This window comes from Triplophysa rosa, linkage group LG11, assembly GCF_024868665.1.
Source record: "Triplophysa rosa linkage group LG11, Trosa_1v2, whole genome shotgun sequence".
Lineage (NCBI taxonomy): Eukaryota > Metazoa > Chordata > Actinopteri > Cypriniformes > Nemacheilidae > Triplophysa > Triplophysa rosa.
Window position 1 is genome coordinate 12,784,169 of NC_079900.1, and position 23,432 is coordinate 12,807,600.

Sequence of the window (23,432 nt, forward strand, 5' to 3'; positions counted from 1 at the left end):
TAAAATAAAAGGTTTGTGGATTTTAAGTTTAAAAAGAAGCATAAAAGTCAGGCTGGAGCTAGGACCTGCGTTAATATTATAAAGACTTTCCAGCAGAGACACGTTAGGACTAAGTCTTTTAGCAGATATGTACTCACAGATATCTATGGAGATACTTTCCAGCAGAGAGACGTTGGAGAGAAAGATCGTCTAAAAATCACCTCCGAGGAGGTTGCTTTGATTCGGATCAGTACGTGAGTAACATACTAACATACCAAGATATGTTGTTGTTGTAATGTTAGCTGTGTGACGGAGAAGTTTTGAGCGTCATTGTTTATCTGGAACCGCTTTAATATTGTACTCGTCCAGATACTTGAGAGAGAGAGCGAGAGCGCGTTGGCGCTGAATCTGGAGAGAGAGCGAGAGCGCGTTTTACTCTTTACTCAATGATGAATAAACTTTCAGTTAATCCGCGGGTCACATGCGTTCCGCACCGGAGAGCACGATCCGTACGTATCACGGATCATCCCGCACGTATCACGGATCACCCCGCGATCCGTTTCACCACGATACCGCAGCGGAGAGGAAGAGAAAACGCGCGTTGTAGAGTTGTTTGTCCATTTAGGGCTGCTGTACAAAACATGGCGGTGAATTCAATGTATGTAGGCCCGCTCTGTATGTAGATATAAACATCTTATTCTAAGGTATTACAAAATGGTTCATTACGTAAGGTCTTTATACACCTCTGAAGAAATAGTTTTGTGTATTATATTGTATTTCTGTCAATAGATCCTCCTAAAAATGCCGTATTGTTCCTTTAAACTGATCGGAAAATGATAAACGTACTACAGAATGTTGTCAAATATAAGTATCCAAGCAACGAAAACTCACACGCTTTGCCTCAAGGCGGCGCTCGAGACGACAGTCTCGCAGAAACACAGTAATGACGTCTTTCCGGTTTTAGTTTTTTACTTGAATGGCGCAGCGGGGAGGATAGCAACCAGGTAACTCATTTTACACGCTTTTTATACATACTTGACAAATTATCCACTATCTAATGCAACAAACGTGTCTCCAGATGTAGCTAAAGTCTGCATTATGTGTTGTTTTTAAACCGTTGGATATCTGACGCTCTGCGTGGACACTCGTAGCGTTCGCTCGTGTTACGTTACAGCAGGCTTATATTGACCCATTTCCAAATACCGTGGGCATCAAAATTAGTTTATCTGAGATGTCTTCGTATAAATGCTTTTAAGTGTACATTTAGCTGTATATCGCAAGTAACTTATTTTGTTTACTGTATGTATAATAAACAACAGTCACTTGTGCTCAACTTTTGCATGTAACTGTTAGTCTGTTATTGGCATATAAATCTTAAACCTCTCTTTTTATGATTTTACAGATTATATTAGTCTAATCTGTTATAGAGTACCAGCATCATGTTAATATTAAAACATTTACTTTGTTTGCATGTATGTGAATGTGCGTATTTTGCTGTTTTAAATGAAAAGGCACACAACCAAACAGTCAAATGCCTTTTGTCTCTGTTAGCATGTCGAAAAGGAAAGTGGCATTCGAGGATGGAGATGGAAAGATTATTTTGGAAGAGGATGTTCCAAAAAGAAAGGTCAGTGCTATATCTTTCTGTTATGTTTATGCATACACTGTCAGTGTGTGCTGCTGTTTCCATGAAAATCAGAAAGGACACATTTCTGCTGCTTGTATCATTGTGATTAAGATGGATGAAAACCTTTGTTATCGGTGTAAAACATATTCATGTTATTTTTATTATTTCTATAATAAACTATGAAGTGTTGTAATTACCTGTGCTTTGTTGTATTATGTCTATGTCCTCCAGATGGTGGATGGTGTAAGTGGTCCAGGATCTAGATTTAAAGAAAAACACTCTTTGGACAGCGATGAGGAAGATGCTGGAGATGAAGAGAATAGCAGCAAATATGACATCCTTGCCGGTGATGATGTGGAAGGTTTGTGAATATTTGATTTTATGCAACTCACATTGCAAAATTCTTCCCTTTTATTTGATCTTTTCTGTAAGCATTACTGTTAAAATATTTATACGGCAAAATATATATATTTGCAAAATCTATTAGTCTGATGTTATAATTTATGATTTTTTTATATTACTTGTTTTAAGGTGGGTTGCACCAACAAAGATTAGCCTTAAATATAGATTAAGTCAAGGTTTATTTAATAATTTTGTTGCACAAAACTGTAAACCTTGTTTAAAAATAATCAGGTTTATATTTAAAATATCATTTGATCCGGGTTTTAATTTTACATTAAACCTAGATTAACTTCAATTCTGTTGCTCCATTATTTGAAACTGATTTATCTCTCAGTTAGGGATTAATTTTAAACTTGCTGCTGAGGTGGTTTAAATAAAAAAAAAACACATCTATGATAAAATGTGTGGGAAAATGATCAGAAACAGATACATAAGCATCATGTCATGCTTCAGTGATATGTTTGTTGTAAATAAAAATGTAAATAAATAAAACACCTCAGCACAGAGTGAGGGCACGGCGGTTTGATAAACTGGGTGGTCGGCTGTGAGGCGTCAAGTTCAAGATGCCGTGCTTTCTTATGCAATACATACAAGTACAACTTCTGTGATTAAACGGAAATGACTGACATCCTGAGAAGAGTAGTTATTTTAGCGGCACCAGTGACCAGGGACACCAGTATTGTGGGCTCCCTGTCTAAATTGTGGTCCGGTCCTGAACAGGCGCACCTAAGCCGGCGGTGCTGCCGCAAACAGCCCCAGAAAATGACCGAGGACGACCCCCGGAAACGCAATCGCCTACTGGGGCCGTTCGTGGCGTTAACGGCAGAGGTCCACCCACTCGTGATTCCCGTACTGCGCTCTTATGTCTGCTCCAGTCGCGAGCTGCAGGATAATGATATCCGTGCGCTGTCATATCCCTCAAGGCTTGTGAAATGTGTTTATGGATGATCAACGTATTATCCAGAGAGAGAAAATTACATTTCATTTACATGCACAAGCTGTTTATTTCCTTTTTACATGTGCAGCATATAAACGACAGTGCAACACTGTTGATCTTTAGTTACACTGGCAAATCTGTAATGGTGGACAAAAATTAATCGCATATGATGGTTTAAATACAGGTTAAAGTTTTAATCCACAATTTGTTAATCTCGGTTTAAAATTAAGTGGTGTAACGCAATTTGAATTAAAATAAAACTAGTATCAACAAACCCTAGATTAGCTCTTAACTCTATTTACTTTAATCCTTGTTGGTGCAACCCACCCTTAGTGTCTTTGTGTTTACAGGTCAGGAGGTGGCAACTATTGACTATGATGAGGGGGTACGCATCACCCCTTTTAACCTGGATGAAGAAATGCAGGAGGGATACTTTGATTCAGAGGGAAACTATTTTATCAACAAAGATAAAGAAATCAAGGACAACTGGCTAGATAATATTGACTGGGTACATTTGCATTAATTATGAGAAATAACTGTTGGATCAAACATTTAAGTAACAATCAGAAGTGTTTTTATAATGTATCTTTACTACCCTTGTATATCTTAACTCAGGTGAGGATAAAGGAACAGCCGGTGAAGAAGAAGAAAGGCCTTGCAGCTAAACGGAGGAGAAGAGCTGGGGATGAAGATGAAGCAGAGGAGGAGTTACAGAGGGAGGAGCATAGGAAAGACAGTGACACAGATGAAGAAGAAGAAGAGAAAGAACCAGCTGAAGACCCTCTGGCTACATACAGTCTTTATCAACTCATAGAAGCTGTTATTGAACTCATGTTGCCTGGAGAAACAGTGGCTGCTGCTCTTCGGAGACTTGGGGGTCTCGGAGGACGAAAGAAGAAGGGGAAACCAAGACAAGAAGAGGAGGATAAAGAAGGCACTCAAAGCAGAGATACTGATAAATTAGACAAGCTGACAGCAATAGCAGATAGACTGGTGGGGGTTGGACAGTTTGACATTTATCAGCAGACCTATGAAAAACTGGCCTACAAGCTGAAGGGGATGAACAAAAACAAGGCGTCAAAGACACAAGATGGCAATGATGATGAAGAAGATGAGCTAGACATGTTTGCTGAAAAGTTTGATGAAAAGCATGTCGAGAAAGAAGAGGATAAAGACAACAGCAGAGGTGAGAATGTTTAAGTGGTGCTGTGATTAGGATTCATGTTTGGTGAATTGTCCAGTTGCAGACAAATGAATTGTACTTGACTTCTGTGAAACTATTCATTGAAACATTTAAGATATTTTGAACTGTGCTGTCTTGACTGAAGTGTCACATATAATTGAAGTCAGATCTTTCTGTAAAAGAATGTGTTCTTTGTTCCTTTCCAGTGAGTGATGAGGTTATGTGGGAGTATAAATGGGAGAATGAGGAAAACTCGGAGCTTTATGGGCCCTTCAGCAGCCAACAGATGCAGGTAAGACAGTAGATATGCTCTATTACCAAGCTTTAACACACATGTAATGTAAATAATTTTGATTGTTTAAAGGTGCAGATGTCTTTTTCTATGTTAAAATACTTTGCATTAGTCAAGTTCATGTGACGATATTAGTCCAAGTGCCCCTACATAGCTACATTAGCCAGGTTTCCATCCAAAGCTGCGAATTTAGCCTGTGTGCAAAATTGGAATATCGCATAAAACATTTGCGAATAAGCACCGTTTCATCCAGCTAGTCAACCGTCACTTCCAAATAAACTGGCACTAAATATCAGTAAGAGAAGCCACTTATTGTAATCATTTTCATATATAATAATTACTTGCACAAGCAGACAAAACACGATAAAAGCGGTGCTTTTGTGGATGCCTGCTGTTTGGGAAATGCAGTCAATTCAATTACAGAAATACTTTGCGAAGGCATTTAAGAATGACCATAATAACATTTCAGATACTGTGTAGTGTGTAACAAGATCAGTACTCTGGTTAGTCAGGTTACGCCATCTTATAGTGCAGTTACATAACTTTTTGGAGGAATTTATTCTGCAAATGCCTTTCCTTCTCCCATTATTACCTCAAGCGAGTGTATAAACTTTTGTCGTTTCTGAGGCGAAATTTCAAAATGCGCTTAAAACCAGGGTGATGGAAACCTGGCTATTGGCTTTATCAATGGTGTAAGTTTGGACTGTCTCTCATCCTTGCACTGACAAACTGATTGTGTTTTTAGAAAAACTGTTAGAAAAGTAATCATTTTTCGATTCTGTTGGTTTCCACTGCTGGTGCAGAATTACATGTTTTACATTTTTACATTATTGTACCTTATATTTAAGATGTTAAAATGAGATGTTATGAATAAAAATGTATTAAAACATTGCATATACTTTAATTTTAGGACTGGGTGGATGAGGGCTACTTCAAGGATGGTGTATACTGTAGAAGGATTGACCAAGAAGGTGGCGCTTTCTACAACTCAAGGAGAATAGACTTCGACCTTTACTCGTGATCTATGAATCCTGTTACCTTCAAAATCTTTATTTCTTCTGCCATTTTGAGTGGGCTTCTCTGAATTATTGTTTGCTCTTGTGTGTACACACATTCACTAGTTTGTGCACCAGTGTTTTATACACGATGCGTTTTAAAATAAAGACTTTTTGGCTGGGTCCAAGTTGACGTTCAGATTATTTCCATTTAGCTTTTCTGACTAATATAAATGTATAATTAGGTGTTTATTCTATCTACAATTTTACAGCGCAATATTTTGTTTTGTTGTCTGCCACCCCAAAATCTATCTGCTTTTTTTGGCCTCTATGTAGGTTGTTACTAGAAAGGATACAGTTACGGCTGGAAGTGGTGCAAAATTTCACCCTAAACCTAACCTTACAATAATAAAAAAATATTAATCAACTGTTTTCAGCGTGACAGAAATGATGCAGTATTGAAGAGCGCATGCCCAAGTGGCGGTAACTATCCCTTCTAGTCAAAACCCTCTACGTACGAGTTCACATTGGGGACGAATTATTATTGGGGTCCAATTTATCTCCGCTTTTGTATAGTGGCTGTATTAAGACTGTATTCCAGGATTTAGGAAAGTGTCCAGATTGTAATATCAGATTAAATAGTTTTAGGAGAGCTTCCTGCATCACTGTAGGACTGTGCTTCAACATTTCTGTTCTGATGTTGTCTAAACAGCATGCCTTCCTGGGTTTTAGTTTGTTTACTGCTTCGTTTAATTCTTTCAAACTAATCGTATAGTCTAAAGGATTTTGGTTGTTTTTGATTATCGATTCTAACCGGTTTAGTTTATTTTGTAGGGTTTTCTGATCAGGTGTAAGACTATCTGAGGAGATTTCTCTGAACAGGTCACAACAAGTCTTTCCATAGTTCTTCATTTTGTATGGCTATATCCTGGTTTTGTTGTTTATTTAGACTATTCCATTTTTCCCAGAATTGATTATTATTAATAGAGTCTTGGATTTCATTGAGAGTATGGTTAAGGTAATGTTGTTTTTTTGTATTGGATTGTATTTTTGTAGTCCCTAAGTGCTTCACAATAGTTTTGTGTGATTTCTTTTTTGTGCGGCTCTCTGTGTTTTAGGTTGGAGAGCTGTCGGAGCTGTTTTCTTTTAATTTTACATTCTTTGTCAAACCAGATTTCATCACCAGATTTTAGTTTAGTTTTCTTGTTTTTATATAGTAGGTTAGCTTTAATTATACACCTATCATAAATAAGATTTATTTGATGTACAGCAGTATTTATGTCAGTTTTGCTAGTCGTAAACTGTGTTATTTGAAATCTATTAATTTGGTTGGAGATTTCTTTTGAGCTAATTGCGCTAATAAATTCAGATTCACATTTTGGTGACCATTTAAGTGTTGGGTTCAGTTTGATCAGATTGCTGGGCCTTTGGTTGGCTCTATGAAATTTCTTTAGGACCACGTTTATTTGACGGTGATCTGATAAGGTAGACTGGTCTCACTGTGAATGCACGTAAAGAGGAGGGATTTAAATCTGTGATGGCGTAATCAACAACACTAGCGCCAAGCGCTGAGCAGTATGTGATCCTACCCTTAAGCATATACAGACCCATACGCAGTTTACGCTAGTCTCTGGCATTTGTAATTGGCTGAATTTCTGACGTACTCTAGGGGCGGGCCATGGTCATACTGTGCACAATTGTGATTGGCTTCTAGACAGACCGGGAACACGATCGCACCGAATGATTACGTCTGAACCTTATGAGTGTAGCGCGATGGTGAAACCCGGGCGCCGCTCGGCATGGAAATGTCACACCGACATCGACTTGATGTTTTAAAAACAACGCCTAAAGGAGATGTTTATATGCATTCACCGCATGTTTCCCTGAACACGTTTTAGGTTTGTATGCAGCTTGTCTACCTAAACTTCACTTTTACCTCTTAAACATACGAGAAAATTAAGCGCTCTCTCAAAATTATTGTATTTGACGGGTTTATGCGTAGATAGCAGCATAGCTCAGTTAGCACAATTTACGTCGACGACGTACACAGAACCGCACCAGTGTCTGGACACTTGCTGTAGTGAAGCGGTTGCCGAGAACCAAACCAAATTCTTTCTACCCGCCGAAAAATGTATTTTGTGTTTCGGTAATTCAGGATATAATATGTGTTTTTGACTATGGTTTGGTTTGAGCCTGTGTGAACGATAAATGATTAGGCGAACAGTTATTTGATGTAATTTTTGGCACGGTGGAGCTTGATTTCGATTAGCCGCAATGCTAACTAACCTTACACACTGTTGCGATCAGAGAGAAATCTAGTAGTTAGAATTTAACAATAGTTCAAGATAAGTATTGAATGTTGTCCCGAACAATATAGTAACTTAGATGTAAAACAAACATGTCAGCACAACAAAGACTTGACGAATGTAGTATGACAATGTGTCAAGTGGAAACGTATATATTTGATATATTATTGTATTACGTTATATTACATATTTAATGCTAGCGCCAATAAATAATATATTAATAAAAAAGATTACTCTGACAGCAGATTCTATTTAATCAAATTGTGATCAAATACAATAATCATGTAAATTACTTTTTATCGCATTATTTCTATGCGCTATGTTTATTTTTTAATTGCTTATGTAGAGTGTGATGCAGAAGTGATTCAGAACAGGTGTAACGTTATTCACTATCTTGCATCCGTTATGCGCCCCTTGCCACGGATAGTGTGTAGTACCGTTTCCCCAACGAAATCGTTATTGGTACACCTGTTTCCCAGTGTGGCCGTTTATTTTTTGTAATTGAGAAAATCATGCTAACTGATTCACTCATAGGTTTTTGCTGTGCTTATGGTTTACCTTGACAAAATCACTCAGACTTATACACAAGTGTATGAATTAATATTGTATACCTTGCTGCCTGTTAACAGATATTGTGCTCTAGCAAAGTAAAATAAAGCATGCAATCATAAAATACAATATATATAATAATATACATGTTAAAAGCGGGTAGAAAAGCTAACAAGGAATCTGCTTATTTCACAGCTGTGATGATTTGGCAATAAAAATTGAGCGAAAAGAAAAACTTGATTCCCCAGGATCAGAAAGAAGCCTCAGGGTGCATCGATTCAACAATGATGCCCGGTCACCACAACCTCAACACTTGAGCTCATCTCTATACAAGAGAGAGAGAGCAACAGCATGGTATGTCACATTGTCTTTGACAAAAACAAGTTATTTCTGGTATATAGGAAGCTTCTGTTTCACTGTACAAACCTATAAGAGCCAACTGAAGGTGGCAACAAGTGAAGACAGACACACAGTGGACCTCACAGTGACACACCTTTGTGAGTCGTTCAGAAAAATGCAAATACAAAAGGGAAGAGAAGTGAAAAGAGAGAGGCATGGAACATAAAGCAGTGTTGTGCTGTCATGTTGGAAACTGGAAGCATTGCAAAATAAAAAAAATTTGGCTCATTTTTATTTTTTATTTACAGACAAGCTTTGGAGCTGAGGCTGAGATGGAGCAATATTCAGAGTGAGTTATGCTATTCAGGATTAGTTGTGCTAAACTAGTAAGATGGATTGTGTTTTTTAAACAATATATCTGATATGTTTTTATCTTAGGAATCATGTCGAACTGGCGTCATCCTGTGGGACCCCACAGTTAGCATATGGCAACTCAACAAAGGACCATTCCCATGACCAGAAGTTCATGGAAAGGGAATCTCCGGACAGCCCTTCTCCAGTCAAAAGATGGGAGATCGGTCAGCTTCTGCAGTCATTCAAATCCAAGATGGCCAGTTTCACTGAGATCGTCATGAGCCCCGTCCGGCTCTTTAAGCCCACTGACACACTGTCCTCCATCGTACATCCTGATCGGCTCATTGAGTCCAAAGAGGAAAGTTCAACCTGGACTGAAGAAGGAGAGACAACAGATGATGAATGTAAAAACGGGTTGCTTTCCAAAAGGTTGTCTTCAGAAAGAGTGCAGTGTAACTCTTCTCCAAAACGTCGCCGAGTTGCACAGAGGCTGAATTTTGAAACGGTTTCAACTAGCAACCATGAACCAGTATTGGAATGTAATGAAGTGTGTGATGATGTGAGGGTTGCCCACAAAGAAAATAATCAAACAGACCGTCCCTCAAGCCAACTGCGAACTGTTCTTCACAATGGAAATTATCCCCGTCCTACAACACAAAGCACTTTCCTCAATTCTGATTCAATTCCGTCCCCAGAAAAAATGTCAAATTCTACTCATGACTTACATAGGTCAAGTCATGCCAATAGCAACACAGCCTGTGGAGATAGTAGTGAGTCAGATGCTGTATTTGCAGACAGTACTGTAAAAAATACCAGAAATAAGCTTAATTCTTCTAATACTTCCCCTGATTTTCTCTTGAAAGATGAAGATAGAAGCCGCATTGAAGAATCCAGTGCACTGGCTTTAAGGAAAAGCCCTAGAAAGGTGTTTAAACATACATCAGAAACTGCTGCTGATTTGGCATCTTCTGCTTCAGGGCCAAATTCTCTAAATGATAGGATGAAGGATTTACACTCCATAAATGTTACAGAACAGATGCACCGCTCCACTGACGTATCAGACCCTCCAAAGAGCACTTCTGTTGTGCATGTGAGGTCAAAGAGATGCAGAGAAGCACTTAGAACTGAGACACAGAAACACATGGTGGCAAAGCGGAAGCGTCAAGCGCGGAAAGCCGAAGATAGAGGCCTGAGACGGGCAAAGAATAAAAATGACAGCAGCATCACTTTTGAAGAGAATCAGGAGGATATCGTTTGTGTTCAGTTGAGGAAAAAGAGGCAAGACATTTCCACAGCACAAAAGCTCAATACAAGCAATATCGCAGATGTTGAGATAAGGAATTCTGACACCTCAGAGTCTTGTGACTCCACAGAAATCGGGCAGGAAAAGACTGTGAAAACTAATTTGAGAAAAACAATCAAATGCAAGTCATTACTGGCCTCTAGCAATGAAGGTGATTGTGATATAGCCTCTCAAAATGCCACAGGAAAGGTTGACAAGAGCCTGCACCACAGAAACATGAACACCATGAATGATTGTAACTATGAATCCAGGCCACCAGATCCATCAGAATTCCAGAAACATAAGGGTGAGAAGACCAGAGCTCGAAAAACAAGACATGTTTTTAAAACTGCAGGTGAGGTGTCTTTTCAGAAGAGGAGACTTCGTCCACCCAAGCATAAATTTGAGGACTACAGTACAACTTCAGTAGTTGATCCAGCGGGACCTAGTGGACCTTCAAAAAGAACACTATTTCAGAGCGATCGGCCCTGTGGTGAATCACAAATGACCTTCATAGCAGGCGAGGAGCAGATGACATCAGTTTGCGGACCTGAAGCAAGAGAAAACAAAAAGAGGCTTACATCACCACCATTGCATCCTGAATCCACAGTTTCACTGCAGTCTGAAAGAAGTCCAAACAGACCTACAAAGACTGTAAACAGACCAAAAAGAAAACAAAGGGAAAACGTCATTGGAGCCAAGGACGAGGCAAAAATCCCAGAAAAGATGCTGGAAGCCATTTCTGTAGAGTCGTCGTCAGGTAGCGGCTCCAACCGCCTCCTGCGCAGCTACTCCTGTCCTGAACTCCCCTTCCTTGTATTTAGTGGCTGTAACGTACCCCCGTCCCACACGCATGAAAACGGTTCTACCTCACCCACCAAAAAAAGCATGGCAGTTCCACTTCCCTCCCATCTGCACTCTCCGTCCAAGCGTACTCGCCGGCACACCGTCTGTAGTGTGGAGATCGATCGAGAGATTGCCCCCCTGTGTCTCCGTAAAGAGGTGTACCCTGCTAGTAGGGGTGCCCCCTCCTCTCCTTATTTTCCCTCCAACTATCTCACAGCTCTTGCCTCGTGTTTTCTGTCCAGTCCTTTAGCATTTCTGTCCAAAAGCTCAAGCCACAGACGAGGTAGCGCACATTCTGATGCCTCCTGTTTTACCTCTGGTTACGTCACATCCTCATCACCATCCTTGTGCAGTTCCCCCTTTGCATCCACTCTCACATCCTCCGATCCTGTAACTGATCCTTCCACTGTTGTCACTCCCAGTCCCGAGATACCTTCTGCCTCTGTGTCATCAATCTGCAGGTAATTTATAAGATTCCAACTTCCCTCATCAAGTATACTCGCTTTATCTTACCTGAAGCTTAATAACAGGTGTGTTTGGTTGTTGTTGTGTTATGTAGCATCTTGATATTGTCAAATGATTCCTGCTTTACTAAAGTTGTGAATAAAACTAGCTTTTAAAAAAGGTGCAAGTCAGAAGTTAAAATCCTTCTCTCTTCCTCAAGTTCATCACAAAGTGCTTTGGAGGGAGACCATGAGATACTGCAAATGGAGTGTCGGAGAGCAATGGATGAAGAAGAGAGATCAAGCTTTAGTCTTTCCATCTCAGAGGAAAAAGCATTATCAGACTCTGAAATCAAGGTACCAGACTTGTTTAGACTTTCCGTGAATATGCTCTCTCAACTTTTTTCAAGTCGCGTTGAATAAAAGCATCTGCTGAATGCTTAAATGTTACATGTAATTGTCTTTTAGCTTGCTTTTTGGAGTCGTAAAAATGTAGCGTTTTATCCTAATTTAATTTTCTTTCTCTGTTTAAACAGACGGATAACAAGGAAGGTCAGGAAAGGCGAGGAAAGGTGTCTTCTATTCGTATCTGTAAAAAGATTCCAAAACCTCAGAATAATCTCACTCCGATGGGCCTTCCTAAAGTCATCAGGTATGTGTAGACGGACTGCTTAGTGGTAACTTTCACTCTTTATTTTCTAGCGAAACTGTTTTGCTTTTATTACTGCCGCTTTTATTTATCAAAGATACATGTTGTGTGTTTTAACAGGATAAAGAAGAAGGATTTTAGCGTGGAGGAAATCTACACCAACAAAAACTTTAGCAAACCTCCTGATGGGTAAGATTGACTTATCTATGAATGAACTTAAATCTCGCCTAAAACCTGACTCAAGTTAAACAAACTTTGATTTGACAACCAAGCAACTTACCAGCTCCACGCCAGTTTAGAACCAATTTCTGGGATTTCACAAAGCTTGCTGGAAACCTTATGTCAGCTCATTTCTGATCCAGAGGTCACAAATGTGACCCTGCCTGTGAAAACCCAGTTAAAGTATTTTTTGTGATTTACTGTTTTCTATATGAAATCATCCTACATAATGTAAACAACATTCTGTAAAAATATAACCTTTATGTTTAATATTGACTAGAATAGTATGGTCATGTCAAATATTGAAATAATTACATTTACATTTATGCATTTGTCAGAAGCTTTTGTCCAAAGCGAGTCGCGACTTGCATTGCATTGTGTTATACATTTCTTCTGAGCATGCGCAATCCCTTGGATCAAACCCATGACTTTGGCGTTGCTAGCGCCATGCTCTTAACCACTGAGCTACAGCAAATCCAACTTTGATTATACTCATAATTAGATTACGAAGCTTCAGCCTGGATTTCACATGCTGCATCCCAATTCATATACTATCCATTCGAAATTAGAATATGTCCCAAATCATAGTATGCTGAAATGAGTCTACTGTTTCCGGTGAAAGTGTAGATCCATGGACACACAAACACAAACTGAGTGGGTGGACTTTAGTGACGCTACACTGCATTAATAAAATTAAATAAGAGATGCTTCATTGAATAAATAAATGTAAATATACAGTAAACATTACATAAGAAATAAATAAATAGTGAATAAATACTTCAATGCAAAGAAGGGCTGTATTTTGATCATTGTGACTGTTACTCAGTATCGTCTAGGCAACAGCATTCACTTCTGTTTTGAGTCAGAATGTTCCAGTGTGTGCATAGTTTTATTGCGCACAAAAATGTATACTTTTCCATAACAAACTCCGTACATACTTTAAGGACATGGTATAAGTAAGCAAATTGGGACGCAGTAACAGACAGGGTCACAGCTCTAAAGCTTGTGCACATGAAAGTATGACTTTCCATTTGCATGGAACTTGGAGAATCAGGGCAACTTGGAAAAAAAATCTTCAAATATTTCATCTTTTTACATTGGGTGAATTAAGCTTCTGTCGTTTTTCAGACGTTTGGAAACCATATTTGAGGTGGCTCTAAACCGGCGAGATGGCTCACAGGTTGTTGTTGGCCAAAAAAAGGTAAAGCGCTTCGTTGAATTCCCCGAACTGGGCGTGGTCAGGAAGCCCAAGAAGCCTCTGGTCGGTGGAACAGCAGCCCAAAGGAAAGCAGGAGGGAACGCTGCCATCTGTAGAACTAGACGAGGTTTAGGGGTCTCTTCTAAAGTGGAGGATGGGCTTACCGTGCAGGAGCTGGATTCACTTCTTTGCTCCAAGCTTCAGGAACTAGACACCTGGATGGCTCTCCAGCAGATTGCATGCTGAGGCAGGGATCGTGGTTGTTCTGTACCAAACTATGTGCTCCTCGTGTATGTTGAATGGGAACTTGTAATTTACTGTAAATTCCTCAATGTATCATTAAAATATAATGGCTGAATTGCATTAGTGGTACCAATGTACCATATTTTGCAAGTTGTTTTTTCTTTTTTTGTACATCTGAAATTCCTTTGTGAAGCTGTATAGTCGTCTGTATTACTGCTTGGTTTATTTTTTATAAACTTTCAAAGGATTCGCACTTGTTTACATCATAAAATGAGTAATACTGTTAATGTAACCACATCTCGGTATCCAAAATAAGTTGATAAATCACCATACCTTGAATCCTCCTCAGTGTATTCACGATGACATTTAAACTCTTCTTGGGTTGAAATGAATGCCTTATGAATACACTCTCAGGATACCCTGTGTGTGTTTGAATTTGTTTCTCATAAAAGAGTCAGAGCACAAAGGCCTTTACAACAGTTGCCGCGGCAGCTTTGAAAATAATGCGGTGAGCATTATTCAGATTGAATTGTGATGTTCATTTAATGGCATAAAGGATTAAAGGTTTCAATGCGATCTGTGGTATTACTCAGGTACTGTAAATAAATATCAATAGTTTGATTGTTATTTTTTGGCTGTTAGTGTCCTTTGATGTAATGGTTAATGATGTTGCTTGTAGTGTTTGGTCAAAGAAGAAAAATTGGATTGTGTGTAAAGTAGTTTCATATAGATGTTTGGGTTCTCGATCTTTTTTTGTATTGTATTGTTTTGTCAAGTTGTTTGTAAAAATCACGATGGAATAGGTGCGTTTTGACTGTTATACTTTTTTATTACAAACCCTGGCAATATAAAACATTTAAAAAAGCACAATGTATTAAAACATACAGAATATTTACAAGTAGAACATAATGTAACCAGTTCCATATCCCAACATGTAATAGATGTTTGTACAAAAGTGTGGTGCTCTCTGTGAGTGTCTCAATGTTTTGTTGCAATGTTGGATTAAGAACAAAAATAAAAACAGTTCGCTGAAGGTTCATTATAATATTTTAACAGAGTTGGTCTGGACTCTGCGGGTGGTTTGTGAGTCCATTGATGCGCGTAATGACATTTCTTTATAGGGAATTCAAAATGCTTTGTTCTTCGTGCAGTCAGAGCTATTAAACGGAGTCTAGGTTTTTGAATATTTTGCAATAATCGTATAACCAGCAGTAAATAATTGCACACACATTGAATTTGAATGATCAGTGTAAAAGGTTTGTGGACTTATTCCAGTCTGTCCAGTGTGAGTGATAATCCATGGCAGATCTGGAGCAAAGGTTTGCTGTCTTAGTCTATGAAGGTCATAATATAGGACAGTAACCCCAGCAGAAATGGAAAGATACAAATTAAAAACACCCATGCTACAATGGAGGCTGTTCCCCATTTTAAAGCTTTTCTTGAGTATTCTTTAACTTTCAGATTGTCTTGTGTCTGAAGTGTTTTTCTTGTCTCTCTAGACTGGATAAAAGAAAAAGAGGGATCAGATTTTAGATTACTGGCAAATGCTATTCACATTGATGGTGCACATTGTTTCTTATTGTCTGTGCTTTTCTTTGCCAACAGTATCTATGTTACTGTTGCTTAGCTGCATTATTAAATAAGGTCCACACAGTAGGTTACTTAAATTAATATCTCATATTTACCTTGACAGAGTAGATAAGGGACACAATGCCGATGCATGAGAGTCCACATATGATGCTGCATATGGCTAATCTCCGATGGTCTGGGTCTCTGCAGATGTTATGTTGTCCATTACAGCAGATGACACTGTGCAGGTCCTTCTCCACATCAGAATGCTCTTCAAGTAAAGCATCACTAACCTTTACTTGTGTTAGTTGGTTATTACTAGCTGGATCACACATCTCTGTTCAAAGTAACAAATGGCAAATGATGAATATGAAGTAAACATGGAATGTGTTCTGATACAAAAGTGCAGTGATTTAAAAACAAGTTGAACAGGTTTTTAACTTGATATTTTTTGTTTTTACTTTACATATTGAACATGTTCTTGAATTACTTTTAAACCAATATAAGACATACACAGAATACCTATAAATATTCTAACAATTTGTTGGGTTTAAAAATAAAAAAATCCCTTTTTAGTGGAGATGGAGTTATTTTTGTTTTGAGGCCTGAAAAACGGGTATGACTACAGAAGAAACAGTCATGGTATGACAGAGAAACTGACATCAATAGAGCAATGAAAAAAAAAGAAAGATCTCAATGGACATTTAAGTTTATAAGTGTAGAGTATGAAAAAGTATGAATAATCATGTCTTTCTCACTTCCACCATTTCGCGATGTTATGTGATATAATGAAAAGAACAAGAGAAGGCTAGTTTCAATACTTTCTATCAATTTAATGCTCATCAGCAGCATGTCATTGAAACCAAAGACTGTCTTTGTACTTACAGACTCGCCCAGACTTGATTTTAGAGAACAGTGTGGAATTCCTCAGATGAGCCAGTGATCCAGTTATGTAATAACCAAGTTTGGATGTTTCTGCTCTGAAAAAATCTCTGGTGATTCTTGCCTTTTTTAGCTGCTACTGCTTCATTCAGTTTATATAAGCACAGAAGTTCAAAGAAGTATATCACAAGTGCCAGTCACAACCAGATTACAAACTTCCCATCAAAACTTCCTCTTTTTGTAAAATAGTTTATTAGCTCGAGTCCAGTTGTTTAAGGAGTGTGAGCAAAAAGATGTGTGGGTGAGAAAAACTAGCTGAAATGACACAATGAAAAACACCTCCTCGTTTTTTCGACAGTCCCTCCCTCTGTCTTATTCAGACCTATTTCTTTCAATCCCCGCACATTCCTGAGGACGTACGTTTATCAGTCTGTTTACCACACCTTGTTTTCTCATGAGTGACTGAAACAGACTTTGTAGCAACACTTCTAGTTGCTACACTTCCTGCTCTTTCTCTTTCAGTTTACAAAACCACAAGTTCCTGACATTGAAGGTTAGGCACAGGTCTCAGCTGTTATATTTCTCTATTTGTAAACAAAAATATTGTAATTTTTTATTGGTTAGAAGTTGAAAATGCATTATTGTGATGTTACTACTATTACTTTTCTGGTGTCCAAATGTGAAGATAACTCACCTTGTTTGTGAAAATATTTATTTACTGTATATATCTACATGTACATGGCTTTGAATAGCAGTAACGAATAATGCAATTAAAAGAACGCACTGTTGATATTTAAATGCCCCTGATTTCTCAGTGTAATTTTGTGTATTTGACACACATACACACACACACTAACATAACATCTGACACCAAAACAGGCTATATACTAACTTAAGCAGTTTAGACATCTGTAAGTTTGTGTGAATCCAGGATACACTGATACATTTAGGGAGAGGCAGATGCCAAGGTCAGAAGAGACCAGACAGCTATCCTAACTTTATTTTTCCCTTAAATAAAGTAACAAAATAGTGAATACAGAAATGGCAAAAGCTGGAATGTAATACTCTCGTAATGCAAAACAATTAATTGTTTCAGTCAAATTTAAATAAAAGAAATCATTGGGCACAATAAAGTGTTAAATAATATGAGAATATAATTACGACGACTTTACTGATGTTCTTGAGCACAGAATCTCCGCCCCTGTGTGTACGACCGTGATTGTGCCTACGTAAGAGCTCAAAGACCAATCGCAAACGAACATGCCCGTGACGTACAGAAACTATACACGGAAGAGGAAAACGGTCATATGTTGTATTTCTTCTAAAAACAATTGACTCATTTAACCCACTGCAATTTCAAAACAGACTTTGAACTAAATGATTTAAGTTGCAGACTATAGCTACAAATAGTAATAATTAAAGTAAAAACAAAAGACAGCTCCGTTGTTTACTTTTTTATTCGTCATCTCGTCTACCTCAGTACATGCTTTTATAGCAGAGATGGAGAACTGTGAAGGGGTGATTGCGACGGAGCGTTATGGCTCACAGGAGTCCTGGAAATACCTGTTGAAGGACGGGAGGATGAGGAGAAAGAAAGATGCGGAGGACAGCAGACTGACTGGAAACTCAATCTCTGGCGCGTTCAAAGTGCGTGACTCATAAAGAAAGTGATTCAAACCTTTCAGATAAACCCTCTGACGCATAATTGACCGATCTCTCCTCTTCCAGAGTGTTTTTCTACCACAGGGATATCCTGAGAGCGTCAGTGAGGATTATCTGCAGTATCAGCTCTGGGACACTCTGCAGGTCATAACACTGATGCCATTGCTGTTTGATGCCCAAATGTCTTGTAATTTACACTTGTTGCTAATGATAATAAAACACTGCCAATGTGATTCAATGTTACTGACAACATCTCTCTCTCTCTCTCCCTCTCTCTCTCTCTCTCTACATATACACATCATTGCAAAGCCAAAAACATAGTGTCTTTTATTTCCCAAGGCATTTTCCAGCTCTCTGTCAGGCACACTTGCTACTCAGGCTTCTCTGAGGGGTGTTGGAGTTGGAAATCATGAAGCAACTGTTGCAGCAGCCACAATAACATGGCTACTCAGAGGTAGGCGAACAATTTACTGTTTTACTTTTATTTCTTGAATCCCTACTTAAATATAATTTCTATGTTGTGTTTTTGTTAGATGGAACCGGGATGTTGGGAAGGATACTTTTTGCTTGGCTCAAAGGGTAAAATTGATCTCATTGGACATTCACATGAATGTGTTTTGTTTTGAAGTGATTCATTGTGGCCCTTTATTTTAGGAGCAAGTTGGATTCTGAAGCCAAAAAATGGAGGTATAGTATGTGATTGACCGATGATGTAAAATAATTTTAAACTTAATTGAGTAGCCTATAGCTGTTAGAAATATTTAAAATGAACTAGTCTTTTACTGTTTTAAAATATTCAGGCTCTTCGCTGATATTCTTAATGACATCGCCATGTTCATGGAGATTGCAGCCCCCCATTTCCCACCTTTTTTCATTCTTATCGTCTGCGTTGCTGGAATATTTAAGGTAAAATATTTTACAAGATCATTCTCAGTGATTAAATATTTATATAAAATCAAAATAGTTAGAAATATTTTCATTTCTTTATTTATCTAAAATGTATAAGGCCTAGAAACTCTTCCTTAACATGCAGGGCTGTCAAACGATTAATTGCATCCAGAATAAAGTTTTTGTTTACATAATATTCAGTATGTCTGTGTACTGTGCATACTGCATATTAATTTTGTACTTATAAACACAAAAACATACACATATTTAGATGTATTTATTTACAGTTAGGTCCATAAATATTTGGACGGAAGCAAATATTTTTTGTTATTTTAGCTGTGTATCAAAATGTATTCGAGTTACAGTTTTATAATGGATATTGTCTTAAAGTGCACACACTCAGCTTTATTTAGAGTGTATTCACAATGAACATCGAATACATTTTGATACACAGCTAAAATAACAAAAAATGTGCTTCTGTCCAAATATTTATGGACCTAACTGTATATTTACCAATAATATAAATTATATATAAACATGTATTATTTTTTAAATGTTACTTAAATATATGCATATATGTGTATGTTTATAAATACAAAATTACTATGCACAGTACACAGACATTTATCATGTAAGCACAAACTTTTATTCTGGATGCGATTAATCGCTATTAATCGTTCGACAGCCCTATTAACATGACTTAAAATTAAAATCCAAGCTTGTTTTCCGTTTCTGTCATTATAGTCCATTGTAGGAGTTGCTGGTGGTGCAACCAGAGCTGCTTTAACTGTCCATCAAGCTCGCAGAAACAACATGGCTGATATCTCTGCCAAAGACGGGAGCCAGGTTGCTATTACTCACCTTTCAATATGCCACAGGGCATTTTCCCATATTTTCCCAGCAGAATTCCCCTTCGTGTGGGAAATTCAATTCATAATTGGTGTCAGTGGTTTTATGTTAATGTATTATTTGTTGACCCTTTTGTCCTAAAAAGGAAACTCTGGTGAACCTGGCAGGACTGCTGGTGAGCCTGGCACTCATCCCGCTAGTAACTGATAACCCTTTGTAAGTTTACCCTCAGATTTCTAAAGCATGCTTTGAATGAAGTGTGTACTAAATAGTGTACCGATTTATGCTAGCCCTGTGCTTTCGCTTTCAGGTTGACATTCACCCTGTTCTTCCTTTTCACCGTTCTCCACCTGTTTGCCAATTACAAAGCTGTTCGGTCTGTTGTTATGGAAACTCTGAATGAAGCTCGACTGTCCATCGTCCTCCATCAGTACTTGCTTAATGGTCAACTGCTCAGTCCGGTAGAAGCCAACCAGAAAGAGCCTGTATTCTTGTGTATGCCCTTGCAACATCACAAAGGCCGTTTTAAACGTCGTCTTTTGATAAAAATTATCATAATTTGTTTCATGCTTTTTGCCTCTAATAAAAAATCCTGTTGCTTTTGGCAGCTTTTCGAAGAACGGTTCCAATCAAGTTGGGTGTGAGACTTGGAGACATTGTTCAAGAGTCAGTTTATCTACTTCAAACCTACTTTAAATTCACTAAAACAAAATAGATATAATTGTGAAAACACCAATGGCTGTTAAAATGATTTTTTATGACCTAAGGCCAGAAGATCTGCAACTGGCATTGAAGAATAACAACAAATCGTATCTCATTGGAATCAGAAATGGTACAAAGATTATTCTTTGATATATTTCTCATATACTAGTCAACAGAGGTTAGACATAATACATGTATGTATAATATATGAAGATGTAGTAGATCTAAAGTGATACTAAAGAATTTACATGTTCGCATAGAAAATCAATTTATGGGCTGGATTACTCTTTCCAGGGTCTGTTTGTGTATGCCTGGGAAATGATGCTTCTGTGCATGATGAAATAATGGCAGCATGTCAGGCCTTGTGCCTTAGGACTGTTCTACACAATGATGCTTCACTGGCTGGGGCACTCAATCAGCTCTCTAACACCAAAGGTGAGTGCTTGTTCAAATTAAATTGTAACAAACCTTAGCTTATTGTGGATGGTACTGTAGCTTTTGTTCACTTATGTTTTCTGTTTCAGACCTATGGGAATTAGTATCAAAAAGTCACAAGATGATTGATCAGATTTTTAGGATGTTCCTAAAAGGTCAGTTTAATGCTTGCTGAAATAAAGTTCCATAGATAACAAAATGCTTGATGCACATGCAATTAGCTTTCATAACTAATCTATAGAGAAAATGTAAATATGGGAAACTGATTCTGATTCTCTATGCCAGAACTGGAGCAAGTGAAGTGGCAGACAGACCAAACCCTATTGGACTGGAATGAGTGGCGTGTGGAATGGAGGAAAAAGAGAAGCTGAAGCAAGCCAAGAAGATGGACTTCCGTTTTGTATTGATATGTCTAGTTTTAAATGTCTTAAGGACTGAGCAGAGATGAGAGGTTTATATGAAAAACAATAAGCTATATCTGTTTTGCTTCACATGAGAAACTATTTTTAAAAATGCCTAATTGTTTATCATAATGCAGCCAGCACAATCTTCTTGTCTAGTCTTTTATCCTCTAATCCATAACTGAGTTCACTGCTTGAGATATCACCGCTCCATTATGAATTTTCCTTAAGTGTCTCTTCAGATTCTCCGTTCGGTTGAATCTCCGTCCACAGAGGAAACATTTGTAAGGCCTTTCCCCTGTATGAATGCGCTCATGCTTTTTCAGGTCAGCTAAGCGACTGAACCTGAAGTTGCAGCACTTGCAAGCAAAAGGTCTTTCGTTTGAATGGCACACAAAGTGAGCTCCGAGGCTGGAGGAGGATGCGAACGTCTTTCCACACACGTGGCAGCTGTGTGAATTCTCCCTCCAGCCACTGATAGTGGGACCATTATTAACATCCACTGTATTCTCTATTCGTGACCTAAGAATGTGTTCAGAAATGACAAAAGTGGAGTTTGGTAGTTTATGTGTTTGGTCATAGCAAACCACGTTGGTGGAAACAGGCTGCTGGCTGTGTTCGTTCATTAGGGGACCCTCTGGAATGCTAAAAACGTCTGTTGTCACATTGTCTGTCTCTGTAACAGAACAAGCCAGAGGCTCTGGTTTAGATTCCACTTTGATCCTGCTTGAGGTTATGCTTAATGGCTTCTCAGAGTTGCTGGTTATTGGTTCTTCACTGATGTCAGGTAAAGAAGGGTTGAGGATTTTTATAGGGCTTCTCTGTGACTGGGATGAGGGTCTTTGCTGGTTTAAAGAATCATTACAGGTTCCTTGTAAAGAATGATGTAGGTCTTCTGTTGGCGTTAGATGGACATGATTCTTCTCTGTAAATGAAATTCTGTCACTCCAGCTTTCCTCTTTGTCTTCTACCATTGACTTGCCATGATAAACCAATGTCTCATGATTCTCCCCTGGATGCGGCTCATGTAAGTTAAATTCATCTGAAAATATAAGATGTTTACAAAATGTTGGGAAAGTAGAACATTCTACAGTATAGTGTACTGCACATAAAGTTAGCAAATAAAAAGATGTTTTTAATATCACCTGCAACCACAGCCACCCTCTCTTGAAGTTCTTTCAGTTTCATCTGCAGGTTCTGATTCTCCATACGTGTTCTGGCAGCTTCCTTTTGATATTCGGACACAGCGTGACCCATGATGTGCAACACTTCTTGTACTGCAGCCGTGAGGAGCTCTGCTACATTTGTCACGAGATCATCCATTTGTGACATTTTCTGGTTGTTTTTTAAAAAACGGGACCTGTTTAAGTAGAAGACGAAGCTTAACGTCTTAATGCTGCCTCTGAATCGAAGCAATAACGCATAACAAGAGGCTAACAACGGCTTAATGTGACCATTTTAATATTTGACTTACCAACGGGAAATGCGACGAACTGCGATATTCACAGGTGAAGTCTTGTCATCGGTGGCCAGCTAACATTTAGACGAATTATTAAATAGAAATATTATACAATACAATAACACTGACCTCCCTGTTCTCTGAAATATCACTGAGCCTCGAAACCGTAAGATAACGTCGTAATAATATTTCTGTCATGATGCGTGTTTATTCATATTGTTAAGGATGTAGTTGTTTATGTTTTAAGAGTGTTTGGACCGACAACGGTGTTTATAGTAATGACGTCACGTGTGTCCGTGTTGTGGAAACGCAGTTTAGTGACGTACTGCTGCTTCCTTTACTACGAGCACGCACTGCTTCCTGTTTAGGTTGCCAAATATTCATTCTAACCATTTCTATGGTTACATTAAACGAGAGGAAAGATATTTTTTGTGTATTCAACTGGAGTTTGTGGTGTTTTAAGTTATATTCGATAAACTAATTTTCTTATTCCATTTCCATGGGTACTTTGTCCCCCTTTTGTCATTGTCATTGTTTGTTAGGCTACTATGCAGTGGTGTAAAGTATTGGAGTAAATGTAATTAGTTACTGTAGGCTACTTAAGTATATTTTTGGCTACTTTGTAGTTGTACTGAGTATTTAAGATATTAGCTACTTTGACTCTCCTTGACTACATTTTTGAACAAGTATATGTACTCTTTACTCCACTACATTTGTAATGACTAATGCAATTACACATTAC

At 38.2% G+C, this 23,432-nt stretch overlaps 4 protein-coding genes and 1 long non-coding RNA gene across 8 annotated transcripts; 3 read left to right on the plus strand and 2 right to left on the minus strand.

Annotated features, from left to right (window-relative positions):
• Nucleotides 1-816: 816 nt before the first annotated feature.
• cd2bp2 (CD2 (cytoplasmic tail) binding protein 2) lies at nucleotides 817-5,603 on the plus strand. Its single transcript, XM_057345825.1, has 7 exons — nucleotides 817-983; nucleotides 1,531-1,606; nucleotides 1,838-1,967; nucleotides 3,296-3,453; nucleotides 3,561-4,131; nucleotides 4,335-4,420; nucleotides 5,331-5,603. The coding sequence occupies exons 1-7, from the start codon at nucleotides 832-834 to the stop codon at nucleotides 5,439-5,441; spliced, it is 1,284 nt and encodes a 427-aa protein (XP_057201808.1). The 5' UTR covers nucleotides 817-831; the 3' UTR covers nucleotides 5,442-5,603.
• Nucleotides 5,604-6,834: 1,231 nt separating this feature from the next.
• Nucleotides 6,835-14,876, plus strand: prr14 (proline rich 14). 2 transcript variants are annotated; one of them, XM_057345804.1, is made up of 8 exons: nucleotides 6,835-7,313; nucleotides 8,466-8,624; nucleotides 8,918-8,958; nucleotides 9,048-11,552; nucleotides 11,756-11,891; nucleotides 12,071-12,186; nucleotides 12,304-12,372; nucleotides 13,531-14,876. In XM_057345804.1, the coding sequence occupies exons 2-8, from the start codon at nucleotides 8,622-8,624 to the stop codon at nucleotides 13,844-13,846; spliced, it is 3,186 nt and encodes a 1,061-aa protein (XP_057201787.1). In that variant the 5' UTR covers nucleotides 6,835-7,313; nucleotides 8,466-8,621; the 3' UTR covers nucleotides 13,847-14,876. The 2 variants fall into 2 exon arrangements, with proteins under 2 accessions (XP_057201787.1, XP_057201788.1); XM_057345805.1 differs by lacking the exon at nucleotides 6,835-7,313 and adding an exon at nucleotides 7,455-7,561.
• Nucleotides 14,877-14,992: 116 nt separating this feature from the next.
• Nucleotides 14,993-16,667, minus strand: LOC130561464 (uncharacterized). Its single transcript, XR_008963830.1, has 3 exons — nucleotides 16,298-16,667; nucleotides 15,529-15,749; nucleotides 14,993-15,343 (listed from the first exon to the last, which is right to left on the minus strand). It is a non-coding gene; the product is annotated as an uncharacterized LOC130561464 (long non-coding RNA).
• Nucleotides 16,668-16,750: 83 nt separating this feature from the next.
• On the plus strand, nucleotides 16,751-21,586 carry rusf1 (RUS family member 1). Of its 2 annotated transcripts, none has more exons than XM_057345823.1 (15): nucleotides 16,751-16,847; nucleotides 17,775-17,941; nucleotides 18,023-18,100; nucleotides 18,296-18,410; nucleotides 18,490-18,535; nucleotides 18,611-18,643; nucleotides 18,757-18,862; nucleotides 19,589-19,690; nucleotides 19,839-19,909; nucleotides 20,004-20,188; nucleotides 20,302-20,359; nucleotides 20,461-20,525; nucleotides 20,690-20,830; nucleotides 20,920-20,985; nucleotides 21,116-21,228. In XM_057345823.1, the coding sequence occupies exons 2-15, from the start codon at nucleotides 17,795-17,797 to the stop codon at nucleotides 21,199-21,201; spliced, it is 1,299 nt and encodes a 432-aa protein (XP_057201806.1). In that variant the 5' UTR covers nucleotides 16,751-16,847; nucleotides 17,775-17,794; the 3' UTR covers nucleotides 21,202-21,228. The 2 variants fall into 2 exon arrangements, with proteins under 2 accessions (XP_057201806.1, XP_057201807.1); XM_057345824.1 differs by lacking the exon at nucleotides 16,751-16,847 and adding an exon at nucleotides 21,474-21,586 and having other exon boundaries at nucleotides 17,576-17,941; nucleotides 21,116-21,230.
• On the minus strand, nucleotides 21,395-23,372 carry zgc:113090 (uncharacterized protein LOC553741 homolog). 2 transcript variants are annotated; one of them, XM_057345828.1, is made up of 3 exons: nucleotides 22,706-23,372; nucleotides 22,377-22,566; nucleotides 21,395-22,273 (listed from the first exon to the last, which is right to left on the minus strand). In XM_057345828.1, the coding sequence occupies exons 2-3, from the start codon at nucleotides 22,561-22,563 to the stop codon at nucleotides 21,402-21,404; spliced, it is 1,059 nt and encodes a 352-aa protein (XP_057201811.1). In that variant the 5' UTR covers nucleotides 22,564-22,566; nucleotides 22,706-23,372; the 3' UTR covers nucleotides 21,395-21,401. The 2 variants fall into 2 exon arrangements, with proteins under 2 accessions (XP_057201811.1, XP_057201810.1); XM_057345827.1 differs by having other exon boundaries at nucleotides 22,377-22,591; nucleotides 22,706-23,369.
• Between the last annotated feature and the right edge of the window lie 60 nt (nucleotides 23,373-23,432).

What these genes read in the sequence shown, in the direction of transcription:
- prr14 (XM_057345804.1), top strand. An exon ending in GAGATGGAGCAATATTCAGA is followed by an intron (nt 8,959 to 9,047) that starts GTGAGTTATGCT and finishes TTTTTATCTTAG; the next exon opens with GAATCATGTCGAACTGGCGT. An exon ending in GGCCTTCCTAAAGTCATCAG is followed by an intron (nt 12,187 to 12,303) that starts GTATGTGTAGAC and finishes GTGTTTTAACAG; the next exon opens with GATAAAGAAGAAGGATTTTA.
- rusf1 (XM_057345823.1), top strand. Translation starts at nt 17,795, where the DNA reads ATGGAGAACTGTGAAGGGGTGATTGCGACGGAGCGTTATGGCTCACAG. An exon ending in CAATCTCTGGCGCGTTCAAA is followed by an intron (nt 17,942 to 18,022) that starts GTGCGTGACTCA and finishes CTCCTCTTCCAG; the next exon opens with AGTGTTTTTCTACCACAGGG. An exon ending in TCTGAAGCCAAAAAATGGAG is followed by an intron (nt 18,644 to 18,756) that starts GTATAGTATGTG and finishes TAAAATATTCAG; the next exon opens with GCTCTTCGCTGATATTCTTA.
- cd2bp2 (XM_057345825.1), top strand. Translation starts at nt 832, where the DNA reads ATGTTGTCAAATATAAGTATCCAAGCAACGAAAACTCACACGCTTTGC. An exon ending in AGGATGTTCCAAAAAGAAAG is followed by an intron (nt 1,607 to 1,837) that starts GTCAGTGCTATA and finishes TATGTCCTCCAG; the next exon opens with ATGGTGGATGGTGTAAGTGG. An exon ending in GGCTAGATAATATTGACTGG is followed by an intron (nt 3,454 to 3,560) that starts GTACATTTGCAT and finishes ATCTTAACTCAG; the next exon opens with GTGAGGATAAAGGAACAGCC.
- zgc:113090 (XM_057345828.1), bottom strand. Translation starts at nt 22,563, where the DNA reads ATGTCACAAATGGATGATCTCGTGACAAATGTAGCAGAGCTCCTCACG. An exon ending in GAGGGTGGCTGTGGTTGCAG is followed by an intron (nt 22,274 to 22,376) that starts GTGATATTAAAA and finishes TTATATTTTCAG; the next exon opens with ATGAATTTAACTTACATGAG.